General features: G+C 53.5%; 1 protein-coding gene across 1 annotated transcript; it reads right to left on the minus strand.

The window, feature by feature from the left end:
* Positions 1 to 195: 195 nt before the first annotated feature.
* On the minus strand, positions 196 to 20,079 carry SARM1 (sterile alpha and TIR motif containing 1). Its single transcript, XM_079905161.1, has 9 exons — positions 19,595 to 20,079; positions 14,564 to 15,179; positions 11,931 to 12,143; positions 11,533 to 11,624; positions 11,180 to 11,415; positions 9,219 to 9,321; positions 8,953 to 9,142; positions 4,084 to 4,205; positions 196 to 3,994 (listed from the first exon to the last, which is right to left on the minus strand). The coding sequence occupies exons 1-9, from the start codon at positions 20,062 to 20,064 to the stop codon at positions 3,865 to 3,867; spliced, it is 2,172 nt and encodes a 723-aa protein (XP_079761287.1). The 5' UTR covers positions 20,065 to 20,079; the 3' UTR covers positions 196 to 3,864.
* Positions 20,080 to 20,244: the final 165 nt, after the last annotated feature.

Genomic DNA, 20,244 nt, shown 5'->3' on the forward strand with positions numbered 1-20,244 from the left:
GATCTGGAATTGTAACCCAGACAGTCCCACTCAGGGCGGGCGGTGTGGGAGCCATTTGGAATGGGGATCTGTTAACCCTTTAGTCCATCAATCACATAGAACCCTCCAGGGGAGAGGAGAGGTCCTGATGGAGGGACCAGTTGAAGCATGAGGGCAGCACCTCTGCTTCCAACCCAAACTGTGCAGCCCACCGTGCTCAGATCACGGCCAAGCAGCTACCAGTCACTCCTTAGTGATGAATATGGTACCACTGGTCAGTGCCAGCTCTGGGGGAAGGGAGGGTCGTGGGAGGGACTTAGTGCCACCTGGAGGGAGAGTGCTGCTATCTCTGCGTGGGAATCAATCCCCTGGGCTTAGCAGTGCCAATCATAATAAGAAGTCTGTATAATCACCCTGGAATGAACCTTCCGGCCCCCAAGGCATTGGGCTGTGGGGCCTTCTGTTTTCCTGTTCCTAGTTTGCCCACTGTAGGTCAGATAGCAGTGGCTGCTGGAAGGGACAGGGGCCCCTGAGTTGCCATGGGATTGGTACTGGGCGTGGCCAGCTCAGTCCTCATCTGACTGCCCATTCTTTTCTCCGGAGCTGCTGGGAGGCGAAGGGCTGCCACGCTTGCATCAGGTCAGCAGAGAAGCTCCGGGCAGAGCCCTGGCCGCTCATTCCTCAGGGTCAGAGATCTACTCCCTGAAGACACCTTGCTCTGGTCTTCCTGGCTACACCAAACCAAGCAGAATCAGTTTTTGTTACCACTCAGCCCTCTAACACCTCCCATTGCTGGGCATTTCAGCAGGGCCATGTGCTGACACCATCCCTCGAGCATCTGTAGCTCAACAGGAACCTGGAGATGGGCCCGACTCCCCAGAGAATGAGGGGCCCATTTCTAGGGCGTTAGGAAAGCCTGGACCTGAAGTTGAAAGGCAGAATGGGATTTGGTATTAAGGCACTGGCTTTGATGAGGGCCATAAGCCCCCAAACAAATCAGATGACACTTGACTCTTCAAAACAGAATTGGCCACAGGGCATGGCCCCCTGCTGGTATTTCTACCCTCATTCTCTCTCACCTGCCCTGCTAGCCAGTTTTCTGGCTAGAAATCACGCAGGTAAAACGTGGCCCAGGGCAAACTAGGGTCAGCTGTGGCCCTCTGTAGCCTGGGCCTGTTTCCAGATTACCATCTCACTGTCCCCTGTCATTGGGAGATCAAGCAAGGAGAGGCCCCCTCCACTGACTGTCCCAGCAGTGAGGGTGGTAGGAAAAAGGCTCTGGGCTGGCCTCAGGCCCAGGCTCTACTCCGGGCATTGCCTCTGGTTCGTGTGTGGCTTTGAGCAAGGCCCTCTATGAAGGGTTAGATCAGCAATGCCTCTAATTGTCTGATCATGGTTGGACAAGTTAGGAAACACTAGATTAAATACTGTTTTAAGATCCTTCCTGTCTCATACATTCTAGAATGGAATGAATGCCTCTATTCATGGACCTAGGGGAAGGATAAATGAGTTGGAGCTGGACTTTTGACTTTTGAGTGTTTCTTGGTCGGTCATGAGCAATTCTTGGTCTTGGAGAGGGGTGGGGTGAGGCTGACTCAGCCCCGACCTGGGAGCAGCAGCTACAGCCCAGCCAAGCAGAAAACCCTGACCCCGCAGACCCGGCTGCAGTGCCAGAGCCGGCTGGGGGGCGGGGGGTGAAAGGCTGTCTCTCAGCCCTTTGTCTCAGGACCGGCCCTGTGAGACCACGCCCAGGTGGAAGGTGCGGGCCAGGGTGCCTGCCCTGGCTGCGATCTGGGCAGTGTTTGTTACGGCCGGGGAGGCTGGCCCCTGAACACACTGGCCTGGCCAGGGGAGGCTCATCACTTCAGCTGCTCCGGTGGGGCCCGGAGGCTGGGCTGTGATTCCCCAGAGAGACAGGAGGCAGGCAGCAGTAGAGAGTATGCCAAACAGAAAAAGAAACAGTGCTGGGCAACCTCTCTGAGTACTGCCCATGAGGGACCTCAGGAGGGAGTGGGACTGATTGGGGACAAAAAGACAGAAGGCTTCCCCTGGAGGAGACTCATCACACTGTATTGTTATTGTCTCTGCTCTTGAGGGCAACATCCAGTCTGCCTCAGTCACCGTCGTATCCAGGACACCGGTGGGCATTCGTGCGGCAAGAAGGAAAAGGGTCAAGTGCAGTCAGAGGACCGGCTAGAGGCAGTATCTTTGACAGGGAGGCGAGTGGAAGGAAGGAGTTCCAAGCCTGGAGCGAGACCTTTGACTTTCTGACGATGTGGCCCAAGAGCTCCGAGGGGCCTGGCCAGCACCTGCAGGAGGTGGCTCTGGGAGCTGAGCCAGCCTTCAGGTGTGAACCCACTGCCCTCAGGAGGGGAGGGGAGGGGCAGGGCAGGTGCCCGCTGAGCCCATTAGCTGGAGCCTGCATTTATTGGAAGGAGGATGCTTTCTTGCTCTCCTACCCTGGTGGAGGAAGGGGCCGAGGGACACTCCTGCTCGGTTATTTCTTTACAGCCCCTGAGTCAGCCTTCTGTTGTGAAAGCCTGTCCCCCCACGGCTAGATTCTTTGGGGCAAGAGGGAAGCCAGCCGTCTGTGGAGCAAGCCGTCTGATTCTCAGTCCCCCCGGCAGTGGACTGAGCGCCAGGAGGCCAGGTCTGCATCCTGGGGCTGCCACTGGTGACTTGGGAAACTGGGCACGACATTCAGTTCCTTCTCTGTAAGATGGAGATAATGCCAGGTAAGGCTGCTCTGATGATTAGAGACCATGGAGTGAAGTGTCAGGGAAATGGCAAACGTTTGTGAGGCATTTGTGTTTCAGTCTTGCTTCCTAAGGTATCATTCCTTGATCGCCAGCTTCAGCCCAGGTGGGAGTTTGTGAGAAATGCAGGAACTCGGGCCCCACCCCAGGTGTCCTGAATGGGATTTTAACAAAATTCCCAGGTGATTCGAATGCACCCCATGCCCTTCCTCAGGATCTTGCCTCTTCCCAGGGAACTACAGGTTCTGCCCAGGCTACTGCTGCTGCCACAGGAGGGCTGCCTCGCCCCAGCTCCCCCTGAGCCAGTTCGGGGGCAGCCTTGGACGGGTGAGGGGCTGAGGAAGGGAGCTGGGCCATGATGGGCAGAGGCGTGGCACACAGCACCAAGGCCAGGTAGGGTGGCTAGCTGCTCTTCGAGAGGCAGCGTCCCCTGCTCAGCCTCAAGCAGGGGGCTCCCGTGCACCGGTGAGCACAGGCCGCGGCTGCAGACCAGCCAGAGTGAGGGCCGGCTCAGTCTCACCCTGACCCCAGATGTGGCAAAGGAGGATGCACATCAGGAAGGCTGGGAGTGGACCTGGGACCAGACCAGGCCAGCTAAGGGCACTGAGTGGTTATAGGGCAAGGCCACAGGATGGCAGGAAGTGGTGAGCCCGGGGCCAGGCGCAGTCTCGGTGGAGAGCCGTGGCTAGCCTCTCATCCCTAGCTGGCTCCTGGGCCCAAGCCCTTGCTTGGTGGTGAGGGTTGGCCATTGCACTGAGCCCTGCCCGAGGCTGCCTGCCTTCACTCTACTCAGGCTGGCTGTTGGCAGGGCAGCAGAGGGGTTAGCGTGCAGCACACCCTCATTCTCCAGTCTCCAGAGCTGAGCAATGACCCTCCCACGCCCGAGACAGGACCTGGGGGCAGGGGCTAGGGGAGGTCTTAGCACCCCCAATGCCTGGCTTCCCTTCCCTTTCCAGATACTGAGGAAGCTGGGTTTGAGGTGGACGGTGAGGGTCGGGGGAGGCAGAGAGCCATTTCCTGAGAAGAGCCCAGGCTGTCTCAGCCCAGGGAAGCCGGTTTGAGGAGCTGTTCCATTGGGGGGGATGATGGAAATGGGGGGTCACGGCAGGGCTTGGGAATTAGGGACTGGTTAAGCGGGGCCCAGGGGTGCAGCACCCTCCAAACTGGTGTCAGAGCCCGCAGATGAGTCCCGGGAGGCGCGGCCCTGCAGGAAGCGGATGATCTTCTCGATGGTGGCCTCCTGGTACTCGTGGGACCACCTGTGGGTGCAGAGGCTGGTGGGTCAGAGGGCTGGGCAGAGGGAGCTGCTGGCTGGGGGCCTGTGTAACCCGCCCTGCCCCCTCCTCACTTGATGCCATTGAAGGCGAGCACAGCCTGCATGTCCTCGGGCAGGGCCTGGGGCTCTGGCCACTGGAATCCATCAATGACGGGCACGATGTTCTTGCCACAGTTCAAAGCAGTCACAATCTCCTAGAGGAAGAAGAGGGGAAGAGGAGGACACGTGGAGCCCCATCCAGGGACCTCGGGGCCAGGCTGAGCCTAAGGGGGGATGTTGGCCGTGAAGTCCACGTTGACTTCTCCCTCATCCCCTGTGGTATGATAAATCTACATTTGCCCTTTGTTCCAGGTTCTCGGTACAGAGCTCCTAAAGCCCTCTCGCATGACCTGGGGGGTGGGGCTGTGCCGAATAGCTTCAGGATGGGGGCTGGTGGCCAGGAAGACTAAGCTGTGATTAGAGGGTTGGAACTTTCAGTGCCCCCCTCACCTCCAGGGAGGGGAGAAGGGCTGGAGACTGAGTTCACTCACCAATGACTTAATCACGCCTACATAATGAGACCTCCATAAAACCCCTAAGGACTGGTAGGTTGGTGAACACATCTAGGTGTGGAGAGGGTGGCCCGGAGAGGGCATGGAAGCCCTGCCCACGCTCCCACCCACCCTTACTTTGCCCTGTGCATCTCTTCCATTTGGATGTTCCTGAGTTGTATCTTTTAAAACGAACCAGTAATAGTTAAGTAAAGTGCTTTCCTGAATTTTGCATGTCATTCTAGCAAATTATTGAACCTGAGGGGGGTGGTCATAGGAACTCCTGCATTTGTAGCTGAGTCAGACAGCAGTGCAGGTGGCCTGGGCCTTGCGACTGGGTCTGAAGTGAGGGCCGACTTGTGAGACTGATCCCTTAAACCACGGAGTCTGACACTGGCTCCCGCTGGGTAGTTAGTGTCAGAACTGAACTGAATTGTGGGACAGCCAGTTGGCGCTGGTGAAATGGAGAACTGGTTGTTGGTATGGGAAAAAGCCCGCACAAATTTGGTGTCAAGAAGTACATCGCACCCCCTGCATCCAAACTGATCCACCCTGAGCCCTGCCAGTTGTAGTCCTTATTTATTTCTCAAATCCTCTCATTTTTCTCCACCTCCACCCCCACCAGTGCCCTGCTCCAACCCCGTATTACCATTAGCCCCTACCGGGTCTCTTCTCATCCATTCTTGCCTCCTCTAATTCATTCTCCATGTTGCCCCTTCACCTAGCTACTCTTTGCAAAATGCAAATCTGATCATGTCACCCCCCCCTACTTAAAACTTCACAACTCTACATGGCTCTTTGAATAAAGTTCAAGGCTCTGTGCGGTTGGCCACAGCTCACTTCTCAAACTCTATCCCTGCGCTGTCCTCCCAGCCACACAGACCTTGCAGTCCCTTAGATTTGCTACCTCCCTCCCCCCACAGGGCTTCCTCTGACTAGAACACTCTTCCCTGCCCTTTCACCTAGCTAATGCCAACTCATTTTTCTGATCTGAGCTCCATCAACTTTCCTAGGGAAGTCTTCCCTCACTTCCTGACCAGGTCAGATCCCCTGTTATAGGTTCTCATAGGTTCCACATCACATGCTACACTTAAAAATTTAAATTCACTAATGAGTAATTTACTTAATATCTGCTTCCCCACCAGACATAAAGGTGGGAACCATGTCCAGGTTTGACTCACCTTGTATCTCAGCATCTTTCACAAAGCCTTGCCCATAGTCTGCCTTTGCTAAATACTTAACAGCGGACTGGCTGAATGAATGAATGAGACAGCATAGCATTTAGGGGTTACGCTCTGGAATCATCAGATCTGGGTTCACATCAAGTCTCTGACACAGGTTCTGTCATTTGAGGCAAAAACAACAGGCTCTCAAAGCCTCTGTTTTCTAATTTCTAAAATAGAGTTAATGATAGTCCCTGTCTTGCAGGATTGCTGGGAGAAATAACTGTGCTATCCCATGGCAAGTGGTTAGGCTAGCGACTAGCATGCGGTGTATGCATGCAGTGTAGCTTTAAATAAATAACAAGTGTTATTACTTCCTCCTCTGTAAAGTGGGGATAATAAAACTTACCTCACTAGGTTGTTCTGAGGATATTCCTATTAATGGGTGCTCTGGTAAGTGCTTATTGAATGTTTTTTTCCTTTCAAGGGGGTACCACAAGGATTGGACTTTTTGAGTGCAGTTCACTTGTGGTTTTCCATATTGATTACCCACTAAATGTGGCTTTGAGGAAAGCAGTTTTAAAACCAGAGGCAATTCAGTACTAAAAACAACCAAGGAGGGATGATGGAGCCTTTGGGACTGGTCCAAGGCAAAGGCTCCCACCACCTGCCCGCTCCTCCCTCCTTGCAGTTGGCTGGGACAGTGATGGACGCCAGGCACCCTCGTGGAGCAGAGCCTTCCTGGGGAAGGAATCTGCATAACTTCAACCCTGATTGGCTTCTGGGGCACCTCTCCATTTTACAACTGAGGAGAAGGAAGCCCAGCGAAGGGGAGGGACTTGCTCCCAAGTCACATACATGCCCAGCCCAGGAGGGGGCCGGGTCTCTGACTCAAGCATTCAGATTCCAAGTCCAAGGCTATTTCAACCAAGCCCTCTGCCTCTCTGCTGAGCACTTGGATGAATTCTGGCCCTGCAGCAACTTATGTGGGAACCTTTAGACATTTGTTTCGTCCAGAATTACACAGAAGCAAAGACAGCACACTGCTCACTGTACCGATTCAGAGGCTGGCCAGTCTGACCTAGTAAACCTAGTAGATACGTATGTTTCTCCCAGTCATCTCAGCTTCATCAGAATCACTCATCTATTTAATCATTGATTCAATTATTCTAAAAACTCTTCAAGAGCCTACTTTGTACCATGCATGGTTTTAGGCATCAGGGATGCAGCATGAACAAGGCAAGGTCTGAGCTCTCACGGAGCTCACAGGCACTCCTCTTTCTCTCAGAAGGCCGCCTGCCACCTGCTCTAAGCCATGATCCTCCAGGGTGTCTCTCTGACCCAACATCCCCTCCCCAAACCAAACCCAGTATTCAGACCCTCCTACATGGCCTCTGGGGCCTGACCCTCTTCCCCACTGTCAATCTGGGCTGCACCCTAGTGTGAAGCCTTCTCCCTAAAACCCACTGGTATGGCATCACTGCCCTCATGGGATCCCTTTTGCCAGTGCTTTCAGCACAGGTCTTCTCCCTGCCTTTAGGAACCCCATAACCTGGTTTCTTAGTTCTTATCCAGCCAGTGGTGTGCTGGTACATGTTTAACAGCTAGCTCTCCAGAGGGGGAAAAAAACAACCAAACAAATAACATCCTGATTTGTAGTTTTTACCAATTTCTTTAGTGTAACTACTCCCACCATGGCTGATCTCAAGCTACTGGCGTGACATCACTGAACTCGGAGTTGGGAAAAGATGCAGTCAGTCTGGTGTCAGCTGATTCCAATCCTATCTCACCACCTCCCCTCCCACCCTTCAGAGCTGAGACATAGGACAAAGCTGGATCTTAAGAAAGTGCTTGGGCTTTGGAGTCAGATAGACAAGAGGAGTTCAAAGCCCAGTTCTGATTTCTGCCCAGGCAGTGTGGCCATGGGAAAAATTATTCTACTTCTCCGAGCCTTGGTTTCTTCATCCGTAAAATGGAGAAGGCAATACCAGTGATAATGCAGGTTTCTGGCACCCTTCTCATGCCTACTTTTTTTTTTTTTTTTGCGGTACGCGGGCCTCTCACTGCTGTGGCCTCTCCCGTTGCGCAGCACAGGCTCCGGACGCGCAGGCTCAGTGGCCATGGCTCACGGGCCCAGCCGCTCCGCGGCATGTAGGATCTTCCCGGACCGGGGCATGAACCCGCGTCCCCCGCATTGGCGGGTGGACTCTCAACCACTGCGCCACCAGGGAAGCCCCTCATGCCTACTTTTCTTCTTTGCTCCTGCTGTTGCCCTGCCTGAGATGCCTTCTCTTCCACTGGCCTAAATTCTTAAGACTCTTCTCAAGTTCTGCTTCCTTCACGACGCCTCCCCGGATTATTCCAGCCCTTGATGTTTTTTTCCTTTCTCCATATTCTTATAGCAAGTAAGAGGTTCGCCTACCCGGCTTTACGTTGACACCAATTTATGTATGATCTAGTCATTCTGGTCATATCCTTGTCTCCTCAGCTGCTTTAGGACAAGGGCCCTATCCATATGACAACTGCTTCCCTTTGCCCTGGCCCCAGTTCCTGCTGACTAACGAGTAATGATTAATAACCTACAGATGAGATATAGATCCATCCATCCATTCTACAAGTTCCCAATGAGTTTTTACTATGCGTCAGGCACTCAGGATACAATGGGGAATTAAACAGTGGTAGTACTCACAAAAATTCTATTAATAATCGTAATTGCTGCTATCATACAGCAGTTCTTATGTGCCAGGCATTCTGCTAAGCACTTCACAAATTTTACCGCTTTTAATCTTCCTAACACTATCCTAGGGAGTTAGGTACTATAACTATCCCACTTTCCAGTGGTAAACATGAAGCTCATTAGGGTTAAGTAACTTGCCCAAAGCCAGAGCCAGGATTTAAACTCACAGCTTTGTGCTCTTAACCATTCCACTGTGCCTGTCACTATGCTCTCCTGCCCCCCTTCCCTCACAGAGGTTATTTTTCAAAGCATGTTCATCCTTCTCTGACCCTCACAACAATTCTACGAGGTGAACAGGACAGGTAAGTTACCGCCTTTTTGTAGATGAGAAAACTGGGGCTCGGAGAACCTAAGTAAGTTGCTCAAGTCCTATTACAGTCAGAGCCATGGCTCCTGACTTGCAACTGGGCTATGGAGGTTGCTGGAGTATATGCAGGTGAGAAAGAATGAAACGGGGACCTTGTGCCCTGGGCCACAGGCCAATGCTGGGACCACAGAGGCCAGCACTTACCTTGTGCACCCAGTCCTTGCAGTCGTGGTCCTGCATGCACTTGTCCAGAGCCCCAGCCGACAAAACCAGCACAAAATTGCGGGCACCCATGATACTCTGAATGAGCTTGTCCTCGAACTTGCCCGCTTCCAGCTTCTCCACATCAATGAAGACACTGAAGCCGTGCAGCTGCAGGTGCACCTTCAGGAGGCTGCAAAGAGGTCCTGTGTCACTGCCACGGCCTCCCCACAAGGCCCCAGGCAGCCTGCCTGTCCGCCCCTCCTCACCTGGCGAGCTGGGAGCCCGAGTTCCGGCGGTAGCTGATGAAGACGTCTGGAGTGTCCCCGCAGGGCTTGCAGCCGGTGCAGGGCAGCGGGGAGTGTAGCATTTCTGAAGCAGACAAGAGACGGCTTGGTGAGGGTGGGCCTTCCCCATCATTCACCACGAGGTACATCATCTCCTGCATACCCAGCCCTCTCAGCCCAGCCCAGGCAGGGTGGCTTGCTCCATAAAGGGTCAGAGAGGTGGAGAGATGGGGCCTACACTAGAGCTCCAGACCTGCACAGCCAGCTGCCCACAGGTACTCCAAACCCAACCCATCCCAAATCCTCCCCAGACCCCACTTCTTCCTAGTCTCCCACCAAAGCCAGAAACCTGGGTATCAGCCTCAACTCCTGCCTCTCATTCATTCAACAAATATTTACTAAGTGCTTTCTGTGTGCCAGGCAGTATTCTTAGTGCTTGGGATACAGCAATGAACAAAACAAACCCTGCCCTCATGGAGCTGACATTCAATGCTCAGGGTCAGGCACCATGCTCTGTGGATTCTGCCTACCAACATCCTGGACTCCAGCCTCAGGGCCGTCCCTGTGTCCAGGCCCTCAACTCCAGCGTCCTCAGTGGTCTCTCCAGATCCACACCTGCCCAGTCTAATCTTTTTGCCGCAGGCACCAGAGAGCTCTGCTTAAAATCCAAATCTGAGTGTGTCATTGCCCCCACTTCAAAGCTGTGCATGGCTCCCTACTCCCTACAGGAGGTGTTTGTAAGCCATTTTTGCTGTAGCACCCTCTTGTTTTTAAAAAATTAAATCTTGGGGATTTATTGGGAGCTGCAATGTAAAAATGATAGAACTTAATCTGCTTTGGTTGAAGCAAAAGAATGGGGCCAAAGCCCAGTCCCTTGTCCCCTGTGGGAGCTTAGTACATACTTATTGAATGCATGCATGCATGAAAAGGACCCATCTTATAATATGCAGACAACAGTCACAGACAACGTTTGTCTCTTTCCGAGGTATAAAGGCAGAGGTTGAGATCCCAGTTCTGTCATTTAATGACTTATAACCTTACAAAATGAATTTAAATCTCAGTTTCATCATCTGTAAAATTAACACCCATGATGGAACTGTCCTTTATCTTTGATTATGATGATGGTTACACAGGGGTATACATTCAAAACTGTTCAAACTGGACACTTTTAAGTTAAATTATACCACTTTTATTCTTTAAAAAGTTTTAAAAGCTGACTTTAAAAAAACAAACACCCACTGCACAGAATGGATGTAGAGATTAATGAGAGAATATCTCATTAATCATAATATCTCATAATCAGGACCTGGCCTCTAGTAATTGACAATAGATGTCAGCCAAATAGTAAATTAGTAAATTAAGTTAATAAATCAAGAGGGCTGCTAGAGCCCTAGGATCCACTCTGCTCTCACGACCTCCCTAAAGCACCCATACTTTGTCAGCTGTGGACTAACAGGATAAGCCCTCTGTCTTCCTGCCCACATCCCCTGTACCCAGCCCCCATGCTGTCTCACCTCCACACTTGCATGTACGGCTCCCTCTGCCTGGGCTGCTCTTCCTGCTGCCACCACTCTTTTCCCCACCCCCAACACATCCTTCAAGACCTGGTCAGGCATCCTCCCCTCTCCAAAGCCTAGGCCTGGGTGGACAGGGTAGGTGGTGCTTCCTCTAGGCTCCCACTGGAGTCCTGGGCATGCCAGCTCCTGCAGCCACGTGCCTGTTTATACATCTGCCTTCCTCCCACCCTCCTACCCACCTCAGACTGGGAACTTCTTGAGGGCAAGGTGCAACATATTCATCTGCATCCTCAGAGTCCAGTGCAGCACAGCCTACGTGCTCAATCAACCCGCAGTGAGGCTCTGAGCGCCCCCCCCATGTGTCTCCCCTCACCCCTCCAGGGCAGGGGCAGGGGCAGGGGTAGGGGCCCAGGTGGGCAGGCTGACCTCTGGCGGCCGTGAGGATGCGGGCGCGGTGCACGCCCAGGTGGATGCCGCAGTCCTCCAGGAGCTGCTGCTCCGACACTCGGTGCAGCAGGGAGCGGTCCAGGCCGCAGCTGACCAGGCCATACGTGTATTGACGGAAGCGCGGGTCCAGGCTGCCCAGCCAGTCAGCCAGGTTGCTGCGGTCGCATGTAGCGTAGTTGGCGAAGGTCTTGAGCTCTGTGAGCTCCCTAAAGAATCTGCACCCAAGGGAGGAGAGGATGCTGAGATCTTGACTGGGCATTGGCTAGAGGCGGAGGGGGCGTTTAGTTAGACCTGCCCGGGGCGGGGGAGTATGCGGGCTGGAGCCTCCGTACCTCTTGCGGGTGAGGCCTGACTTCATGCCCAGGTCGGTCTGGAGTTCCTCATCCGTGAGCCGCAGAAGCAGGTCTCCATCCACTTGCTGCTCCTGGAGGAAGGGTCAGATGTAAGGAAAGGCTCCCATCCTCAGCATTTGCACCCCACCCAGCACAAGATCAAGAGCAGGGACCTGGAGATGGCGGTGGGGGAAGCGGATGGGACCCACATGAGAACCGAATGACCCCGAAAAACACTGAGTACAGGCTCCCCACCCCCAAAAGTCCACCCTGGTGCCGCTGGCTTGCTGCGCCGGGATGGGGCGCGGTCGCCTGTGTGCAGGGCGCCCCTAGCGGCCACGCGGCCCTCGGGGATGCGCCTGCTCCGACCGCCGGCCGGCGACCCCGTGCGGCTCTACCCGGAAGCTCTCGCAGTACTGGGAGAAGCCGATCTGCTGCAGCCATGTCTGGACCTCGGCTTCCTTCCAGCTGGCCACGCTGGGCAGGATGGGCCGTGGCACCTCCTCGCCCAGCAGTCGCAGCGCGCGCTTCGCCAGCGCCGACGTGGTACCGTTAGTGGAGTAGGAGACGAGGCGTTTCAGGCTCTGGATAGCACCTATGTCGCTGAATACCTGGGGAAGTGCGGAGAGCGTGTCTTGGACCCACCAATTCACCAGCCGCCCCCAAACGTGCCCGGTCCCTTCCCTCGCCTCTTCTCACCGCTGAAAACCCCACCGTCTGCCCTTGCCCTGCCTTTATCCAATAAATCACCAGGTCCTGTGGATTCCCCCTCCAGAAGCTCCTTCAACTCTTGACCAGGTAAGTCGCTCTCATGCCTCCCCTCTACAGCTCCCATCTGCCCTGAAATCAAGTCGAGTTCTCAGTATGGCTGCCAGGCCTGGCACAGTGCAGCCCCTGCCCACCAATCCCCGCTCTACTCCCCCTTCACCAAGCCACCCACCCATGGAGGCTCTCCCACCTCTGGGCCTCACTCAACCTGTGGTGTTTCCAGACGCTTAGTTCTTCTAGCCTGCTTGTGGGAATCCTACTCATCCATTGGATCCAAATTGATTGGCACCTCCAACATGCAGCCTGCTTTGATTGCCCCACAGCTTGGCCCATACCTCCAGTTAGGCCTTGTGCTACACTCTGGATGCTACTGTTGTTAATTGATAGTGCAATTCCTACTGGACTGTAAGCTGAGGTCATGTCTTAGTCACCCCTGGAGTCCCATAACTGGCACACTGCAGGGCACAGAGTGAGGGCTCACTATGTCTATATTGAACTGTGCTCACTTGGCCTTGCTGGGAAAGAGGTGCCAGAGCTGGTGGTCATGGCTGCTGCCAAGACCCACTCCTTGGGGTCCTCACTCCCTACTTCCCTTTAACTCCCTCCTCCCAAAACAGAATGGCCTGTTTTGTAAAGCCAGTCCTCCCATGGCCCAACTCTGGGGTGCAGAGAGGAGAATCAAAAGCTCCTAGAACACTGGACCTTGGAAGAGGCCTCAGAGACCCCCTAACACAACAGTCTCTTCTGCATCTATGGGGACACACGTGATGGGTGACAATCACCTGTGAGACACGCTCCTCTGATGACCCCTGTCCAGCCCCAGATGACCACTGTCGCACAGATAGGGTGGTCCATGCAGTGTGCTGTGTCACTAACCCCCCAAACCTCCAGAGGAATACAAAGGAGGGAGAGTGACATTATTGGATAATCTTAATTCTGTAATATTTAAAAAACTAACACCAGAAACTTTCGATAATTTAACTATTACTAGTCTCACATCCAGGGTAAGAACTGCTGCTGTGGTCCACTCCTTCAGTTTTCCAGAGGTCAAAAGTGAGGCATATAGGGACTTCCCTGGTGGCACAGAGGATAAGACTCCGTGTTCCCAATGCAGGGGGCCACGGTTTGATCCCTGGTCAGTGAACTAGAACCCACATGCATGCCGCAACTGAGAGTTTGCATGCCACAACTGAGGAGCTCACAAGCCGCAACTAAGGAGCCTGCCTGCTGCAACTAACACCCAGCGCAACCAAATAAATAAATAGTAAAAAAAAAAAAAAAAAGAATATCCCACATTAAAAAAAAAAAAAAAAAAAAGTGAGGCACATAAAGGCCCAGAGAGGGGAAGCCAGGTACCCACAGTCACACAGCAATTTAAAGCAGAGGGCAAAGGCTGCATATCAGGTCCTGAGACTGGGGACCCTTTGGGACTTGGGTGGGAGTTATCTAGTTGACACATGGATGTCCTGCCTCTGTTTACTCCATCTCCTTTTTGGACTCCAGACCCAAATGACAGAATGGCCCACTGGAGCACCCCAGGTTGTCATCCCTCAGGCACTTCAAACTCCATCTGTCCCATTGAACTCACTTTCTCTCCACCCTCAAACTATCTCACCCAGTTCACCTTATCTCAGTAGCACTGTCACCATCCACTGGGTTGTCCAAAGCCAGGAGTATCCTCAGCTGCTCATCTTCCTTCACCCAGCCACCCACCAAGTTCTATCTCTGTCTCTTCAGTACCTCTGGAATCTGCTTCTCTCTGCCTCTGCTGTCATGCCCTGGTCCTCACCTCCACCATCCCAGCTGCCCCCTGCCATGGCCTTCTATCTGACCCCCCTGCCTGCAGCCTCACCCTTGCCTACCCCATCTCCACGCAGCAGTCAGGGTGATCTTTGTAGAACACAGAGATCATGCAGAGATGTATGTCCCCTACATAAAACCTTGGTCTTGCCTTCAAGGCCAGAATGATGGGTCCCTCATCTTTCTCCTTGTTTCACCTCTCATGTGTATTTCAAGTCCTAGTTTTTTGTTTGTTTTTGTTTTCTTTGTTGTTTTGTTTTGTTTTTGGCTGTGCCACCAGCATGCGGGATCTTAGTTCCCTGACCCGAGATCAAACCCATGTCCCCTACATTGGAAGCGTGGAGTCTTAACGAATGGACCGCCAGGGAAGTTCCTCAAGTCCCAGCTGAATGTCATTTCCTCTGGGGCGCCTTCCCAGTTTCTCTTTAACCCCCTCCCCACCCAACCCCACACCCGCACCCACCTTGGTCTTGCCCTGCAGACTCTTGATGGCAGCCTCGGCACAGAGATAGAAAGCCCCGATGCACTGCGCCTCCAAGCGCGACGAGTCAAGCAGCGGCACAAGGCGCTGCAGGTCGTCAGGCCCGCGGCCCTGGCTGGTGTCACTGGCGTCCACCAGGCAGCGGGCGAAGCGGCCGGGGTCCAGTGAGGCCACTAGCGGCTCCACGAGGGCCAGCGTGCCCGAGCGCTCCACCTCGCGCTCCACCTCCTTGTTGGTGGCCAGCACCGCCACGGCGAGGCAGGCGTGCAGTCGGAGCATCTCGTCCTCGGAGAAGGCGAGCGGGAAGAGCCACTCGGCGGCGCGCTTCTCCACCATGCGCCTCTGCGCCGCCTGGCCCCCGTGCAGCGCGCAGTTGGCCAGCGCCAGCGCGCAGTGGCGGAGCAGCGGTGGGTCGGTGCGGCGGCACCAGTACAGCACCGCGTCCAGGCCGCCGGCCGCCACCAGCCGCTGGCACGTCTCCTCCGAGTGCTTGAACATGTGCTCCAAAATGCCGGCCACGCTCCGCGCCAGCTCCACCGGCTCCCGCTCTTTTGCCAGGTTCAGTATCACGCCCAGCCCGATGCGCGCCACTCGGTCCCTGCCGAAGGAAAGCGGGAGGGAGGAAGTGGAGGTGCCGCAGCCCAGGGTGCTTATCTTAACCCAGGGCCTCGTTACTTATGCTTTCTGGGCCTCGCTAGCGTCAAATAGTACATGAGTCTGTTTGGTCCTCCCTGCCTCCTCCACCTCCCTCATCTCTTGCCCTGGGACAACCAGACTTCTCTGATTATAAGGGTGCGCCATCCTGGCCACACCCATTTCTTCCCAGACACCCTTCCCTGGAGAATCAGCATGTGTAGTGGTTAAGAATTCTAGCTCTAGAGCAGATCTCCTGGGTCCTGGTTTCTTCTCTACCATTTTCTGGCTGTGGGACCTTGGGTACCTTCCTTTATCTTTATTGGTTTCCTCATCTCATAAATAGGATAAAGTGCATACCCACCCCATAGAGTTATTACGAGAACTAATGTAAAAATGCATTTAAAGTGCTTGGCACAGTTCCTGGCACATAGGAAAGACTCAATAAATGTTCATTTCATCAAAATTCTCTGCACTCTATGCTGTGTGACTGGGGTGTATTTATTCATTCATTCAAAACACCATGTATTGAGGACTTACTCTGTGCCAGGCACTGCAGTAGGGGCTGAAGTTTTACAGTGCCTAAGAGAGACTGGAGCTAATAACAGCTAATATGGAGACAAACAGTAAGCAAGTAAACAGCGAATGAACAGGATAATAGTTATCTGACCAAAACGATAGCAAAACCAGGTGCTGTGATGGAGAGTGCCTGGGTGGAGGGATATGTCTGAGGCAGTGACATCTGCGAGTTAAATGTCCAGAGACCCCTGCTTGCCAGTATCTGGAAGGAGAGCATAACAGGCAGAGAGAACAGCAAGGACAAAAGCCCCGAGGGCTGATGAGCTTGGCACGTTCCAGGAAAAGAAAGAAAGCCAGAGATGTTTGCAATGTCTAAAACAAACAAGGAAAAGTATAAAATCAACAAGGGACTCATATATAGAATATATAAATACATATTCAAATGAACAAGCAAAAGGCAGTAAATCCAACAGAAAAGGGGCGAAGGACACAAATGGGCAATTTATCAAAGGAAATTCGAAACGTTAACAAGCAAATAGAGATACTCTAATTCATTAGTAATCAGAGAAATAAAAATTAAACCAGCTATCACTTTACACCCATTAAATGGGCAAAAAGCAGAAGCTACTTCAAGTGGTTGAGGTGGAAGTTTCAAGGGAAGAGTGAGGAAAGAGTTCCTGGGGGCCGTTTGAGCCATCTCAAAGCATTTGGACTTCATCTTGATGGCAAATGGGGAGTCACTGAAGGGCTTCAGGAAGGGGAGTGACCTGGTTAACACATAGGTTTTAGGAAACTCGCTCTGGCTGCTGTGGGGAGGACAGGTCAAAGGGAGAGAGCTTGGAGGCCAAGAGAGGAGACAGGAGAGTTGCCACACTCCAGGCAGAGGTGAAAGTGTCCTGTCTTCCTGACCTCCACCAGTGATGTCCCTCAAAGACTTATAGGCCCAGCCAGCTATGGAGTCCTTGCCCAGTGAGCACCACAGTGACCACAGTGCTTATGACTTTGTGTCCACTGCAGGGCCCAGCTGAGCCCAGAACGTGGCCTGAGGCCAGGACAGCTTTGCTGAGCTGATCACTGAACTTCTCTGTAGCCCAAAGGAACAGATGGGTTCTAGTCATGCACTCGGGCAGACGGCACTGCAATTGTTCCTTTAACCAAGGAGAAAGCCAAGGCTCAGAGAGGTTACGTGGCATGCCCAGGTTACACAGCTGGTGAGAGGCATAACTGGGATTTGAACTCACATCTTTCTGTCTCCAGGGCTCAAGATCCTTCGTCTGCACTTTGTGCTTCCAGAACAATCTGACTATATATACTCCAAGAATATCAGAACCAGGAAGTGCTTAAGAAGTCATCTAATCCAACAACACCCCGCCTGAGGCTCCATGAAGGGAAAGGGCATGTTCAGGAACATCAATTCAGAAAGAGGACTTTATTCACATTTCTTTTTTTTTTTTTTTTTTTTGGCCGCGAGGCTTGCAGGATCTCAGTTCCCCGACCAGGGATCAAACCCAGGCCATGGCGGTGAAAGCCCGGAATCCTAACCACTAGGCCACCAGGGAACTGTGCAATTGTGCATTTCTTGAACCCAAGCCCTCACCTTCCCCTATGCACTTGGCACCTTTATAGAGTTGAACTCTGTGCTAGTTGTGACATTTATTCACTCAATTCTACAGTCTGAGAGGCTGTGGGTCTGGGATCAAATCACAGCTCCGAAAGAGGGGTAAATTGTCCATATATAAGCCTGTATATGTAATATACACATATATGCAAGTGCTTGTATATGCAGAGACTCTCTCTGGAAAGACGTACAAGAAACTTGTTTCACCGGTTTGCCTCCAGTGAACAGAAAGAAGAACGTTTAAGTGTGTATCTTTTTTGTACTTTGCACTTGAATTTATGTGCAATAGTTGTTTTTTTTTTTTCCTTTTTCTTTCTTTCTTTTAAAAACCTGTAGCCTCCACTTATTCACTGTGTATTCTTGGGAAAGCCATTTAACCTCATTATGGTCTCCTGAAGGGGGCAGGCTGTGACTTTAGAGGGCTAGCAGTAAGAGTGTGGTGGGACCAGGCTCAGAGCGCCCTTCCCTGATGGGCTTCTCCTGGTATTCGAGGGTCAGTGGAGCTGTGACCTAGGCTCCCGGGCAGTGAGTGTGGCAGCACCCAGGGAAGAAGAGAGCTGCAGGAAAGGGAATGGCAAAAGGAGTGGGTGCACTGATGGAAGAACCTTCTTTATGAGGAAGTTGGTTGGTGGAGGAAGGAAAAAATTTCATAGACACAAATTCTCAGTGTGTCATCACCCTCTTCCCTTCTTGCCCTCCCAGCCTCCTCTCGGAGCAGTGCAGAGGTGTGGGGAGATTATGCCTTTCTCTGGAAGGATTTTGATCGGGACCTGGCTCGCTGGGTTCTGTCCTTGGTCCTGAAGCGATGCCAACACCAACACGTTGTTTCTTGGGACCAGAGACACCGGTTAGTGCGCCTCCTTTCTCAGTAGTTCTGAACCAGGTGAGGATTGTTATTTTCAACCTTGAAAAGTATCAGTTCTATTTGCATCTTGCAGCCCTCCTCTTCTTAGGGTGCTGGCTGCACCCATTCTCCAGGAGTTCTAGTTATAGCTGCCCTATCCCACATACCAGGCCTACAGGACACGCCCTTCAGTGCTAGCCCACCACATCCAGTGAGCACCCACTCCATTTGCTAGCCCTCCACATTCACAGCCCATCCCCAACAGGATACCTGTTGTTAGATAGAAGATTAATGACTTACTGAACAAGCAGAATCCTAACTGGGCCTCCCAACTTAAATTGCTTCATTCATGCACTTTTGAAAGTTGTATCATTTCCACCATCCACAAGCTTATCTTTACTTTTTGAAAAGGGCAAGGAAAACGCCCCTAATCCATGCGCATCACACCTTTGAGAGCTTCATAAATGGAAAGCGGCCCTTCCAAAACCCTTCTAAACCTGAAGGGCCCGAGAATTCAGCATGAGACTGGAGTGTGACAGCCTGGTCTCCTCCGGCATTAGAGGGGCAAGGAAGTGGGTCAGTGGTCCTCATATTCCAGGGGAGATCCCAAGAGGCAGGGAAGCATAGCAACCAGCCTTCAGTTGGACCCCACCTACTGTATCTTGGCACGTGTGGGGAAGATGTAGGGAACACATACTCTGGCCCCTGCCTAGCTCCACACCTCAGTTTTCTCTTCCCCCACCATCCATCCCAACTGAAAACACCCATCGTGTTTCCCATGAGCAGGCACAGCATGAGATCATGTCTGTCCTGTTACATGAAGCAAAATGAAAAAGGAGGAAGCGGGAAGTGGACTGCTGGGGGTGGCATGAAGGCAGCAGGTAACCTTAGGTAAGCACTCATTTCAGCCTGGGGGAAGAGGAAAGGGGTCCCCCCTCCTATTTTCTGAGCAATGTTCTCTTTCTCTTTTAGTGGGAGTGAGACGGTATGGCAGAGAGAAGGTAGCACGGAAGGATATCCAGGCCCATCGGGAGGAGGGCTGTGGGTTTAGAGGGCTTGGGCAATGGGATCCCAGCTCCATCCTCAGAACCAGGGACAGATTCCTGTCCTGCTACTCCATTCCTCCCCTCTCTCATTTCTCACCCCACCAGCTCTGGGAGTGAATCCTGGCTGCACCATTAGTTCACTGTGTGACGCTGGGCAAGTCACTAAACTTTCCCAGGGCTCAGTTTCCTCATCTGTAAAATGGACACGCTGGTCCCCAACAGGGATATAATGCAGGGGTTTGTGAGGTGAGGCAGGAAAGGCACCGTGCGAGGCACACGGGAGACCGAGGCACTCGACCGCCCTTGCGACCCTATACCACGCGGCGCTCTCCGCCCCAGCCCGGCCCCCTCACCGGTTCTCTGCCACCAGGATCTGCTCCAGCAGGCGGGCAGCCTGCACGCGCGTCTCCAGCTCCGGCGCCTGGAGCAGGCGCAGCAGCAGGTCCAGACCACCGTCCAGGCGGATGGCGTCGCACAGACCCTGGGCTACCTCGCGGCCCATGGCTGGTAGCAGCCAGGCCTCCTCCACCAGCTGGAAGACCTCGGCTAGGCTGGCTCCCACGGCCCGCACGCCGCCCGCCTGCTTCAGAGCCGACAGCGCCTGCTGCAGCTCGGGCAGCGCGCGCTCCAGGGCGCCCTGCACCTCGGTGCTCGCCCCTGGCGACACCTCGCGGGGCCCGCGGCTGCCCGCCGCCCACCACGGCCCAGCGCAGCCGCTCCCGTCCGGCCCCGGCACCGCTAGCCGCTCGGCGCCCGACCGTGGGCCCGACATGGCGAAGAAGCGGCACAGCTTGTAGGCGGAGAGAAGCAGCGTCAGGACCATGGGCACGGGGTTTCAGGGGACATCCCTGGAGAGGCGGGGCCGGGCGGAGCGACCCAGACCTTGGGAAAAGGAGGAACCAAGAGGGGACCAGGGGGAAGATGATGCAAGAGGGAGGGTGGAGAGAAAGGTAACAGGCAAGGGCACCGACCAGAAGTTTGGGGGAGGGGTGAGGGCAGGATA

The sequence above is a fragment of the Stenella coeruleoalba genome (assembly GCF_951394435.1).
Source record: "Stenella coeruleoalba genome assembly, chromosome: 19".
NCBI lineage: Eukaryota > Metazoa > Chordata > Mammalia > Artiodactyla > Delphinidae > Stenella > Stenella coeruleoalba.

What these genes read in the sequence shown, in the direction of transcription:
- SARM1 (XM_079905161.1), bottom strand. Translation starts at nt 20,064, where the DNA reads ATGGTCCTGACGCTGCTTCTCTCCGCCTACAAGCTGTGCCGCTTCTTC. An exon ending in ATCCTGGTGGCAGAGAACCG is followed by an intron (nt 15,180 to 19,594) that starts GTGAGGGGGCCG and finishes TTCCTTCGGCAG; the next exon opens with GGACCGAGTGGCGCGCATCG. An exon ending in TCGGGCTCCCAGCTCGCCAG is followed by an intron (nt 9,143 to 9,218) that starts GTGAGGAGGGGC and finishes ACCTCTTTGCAG; the next exon opens with CCTCCTGAAGGTGCACCTGC.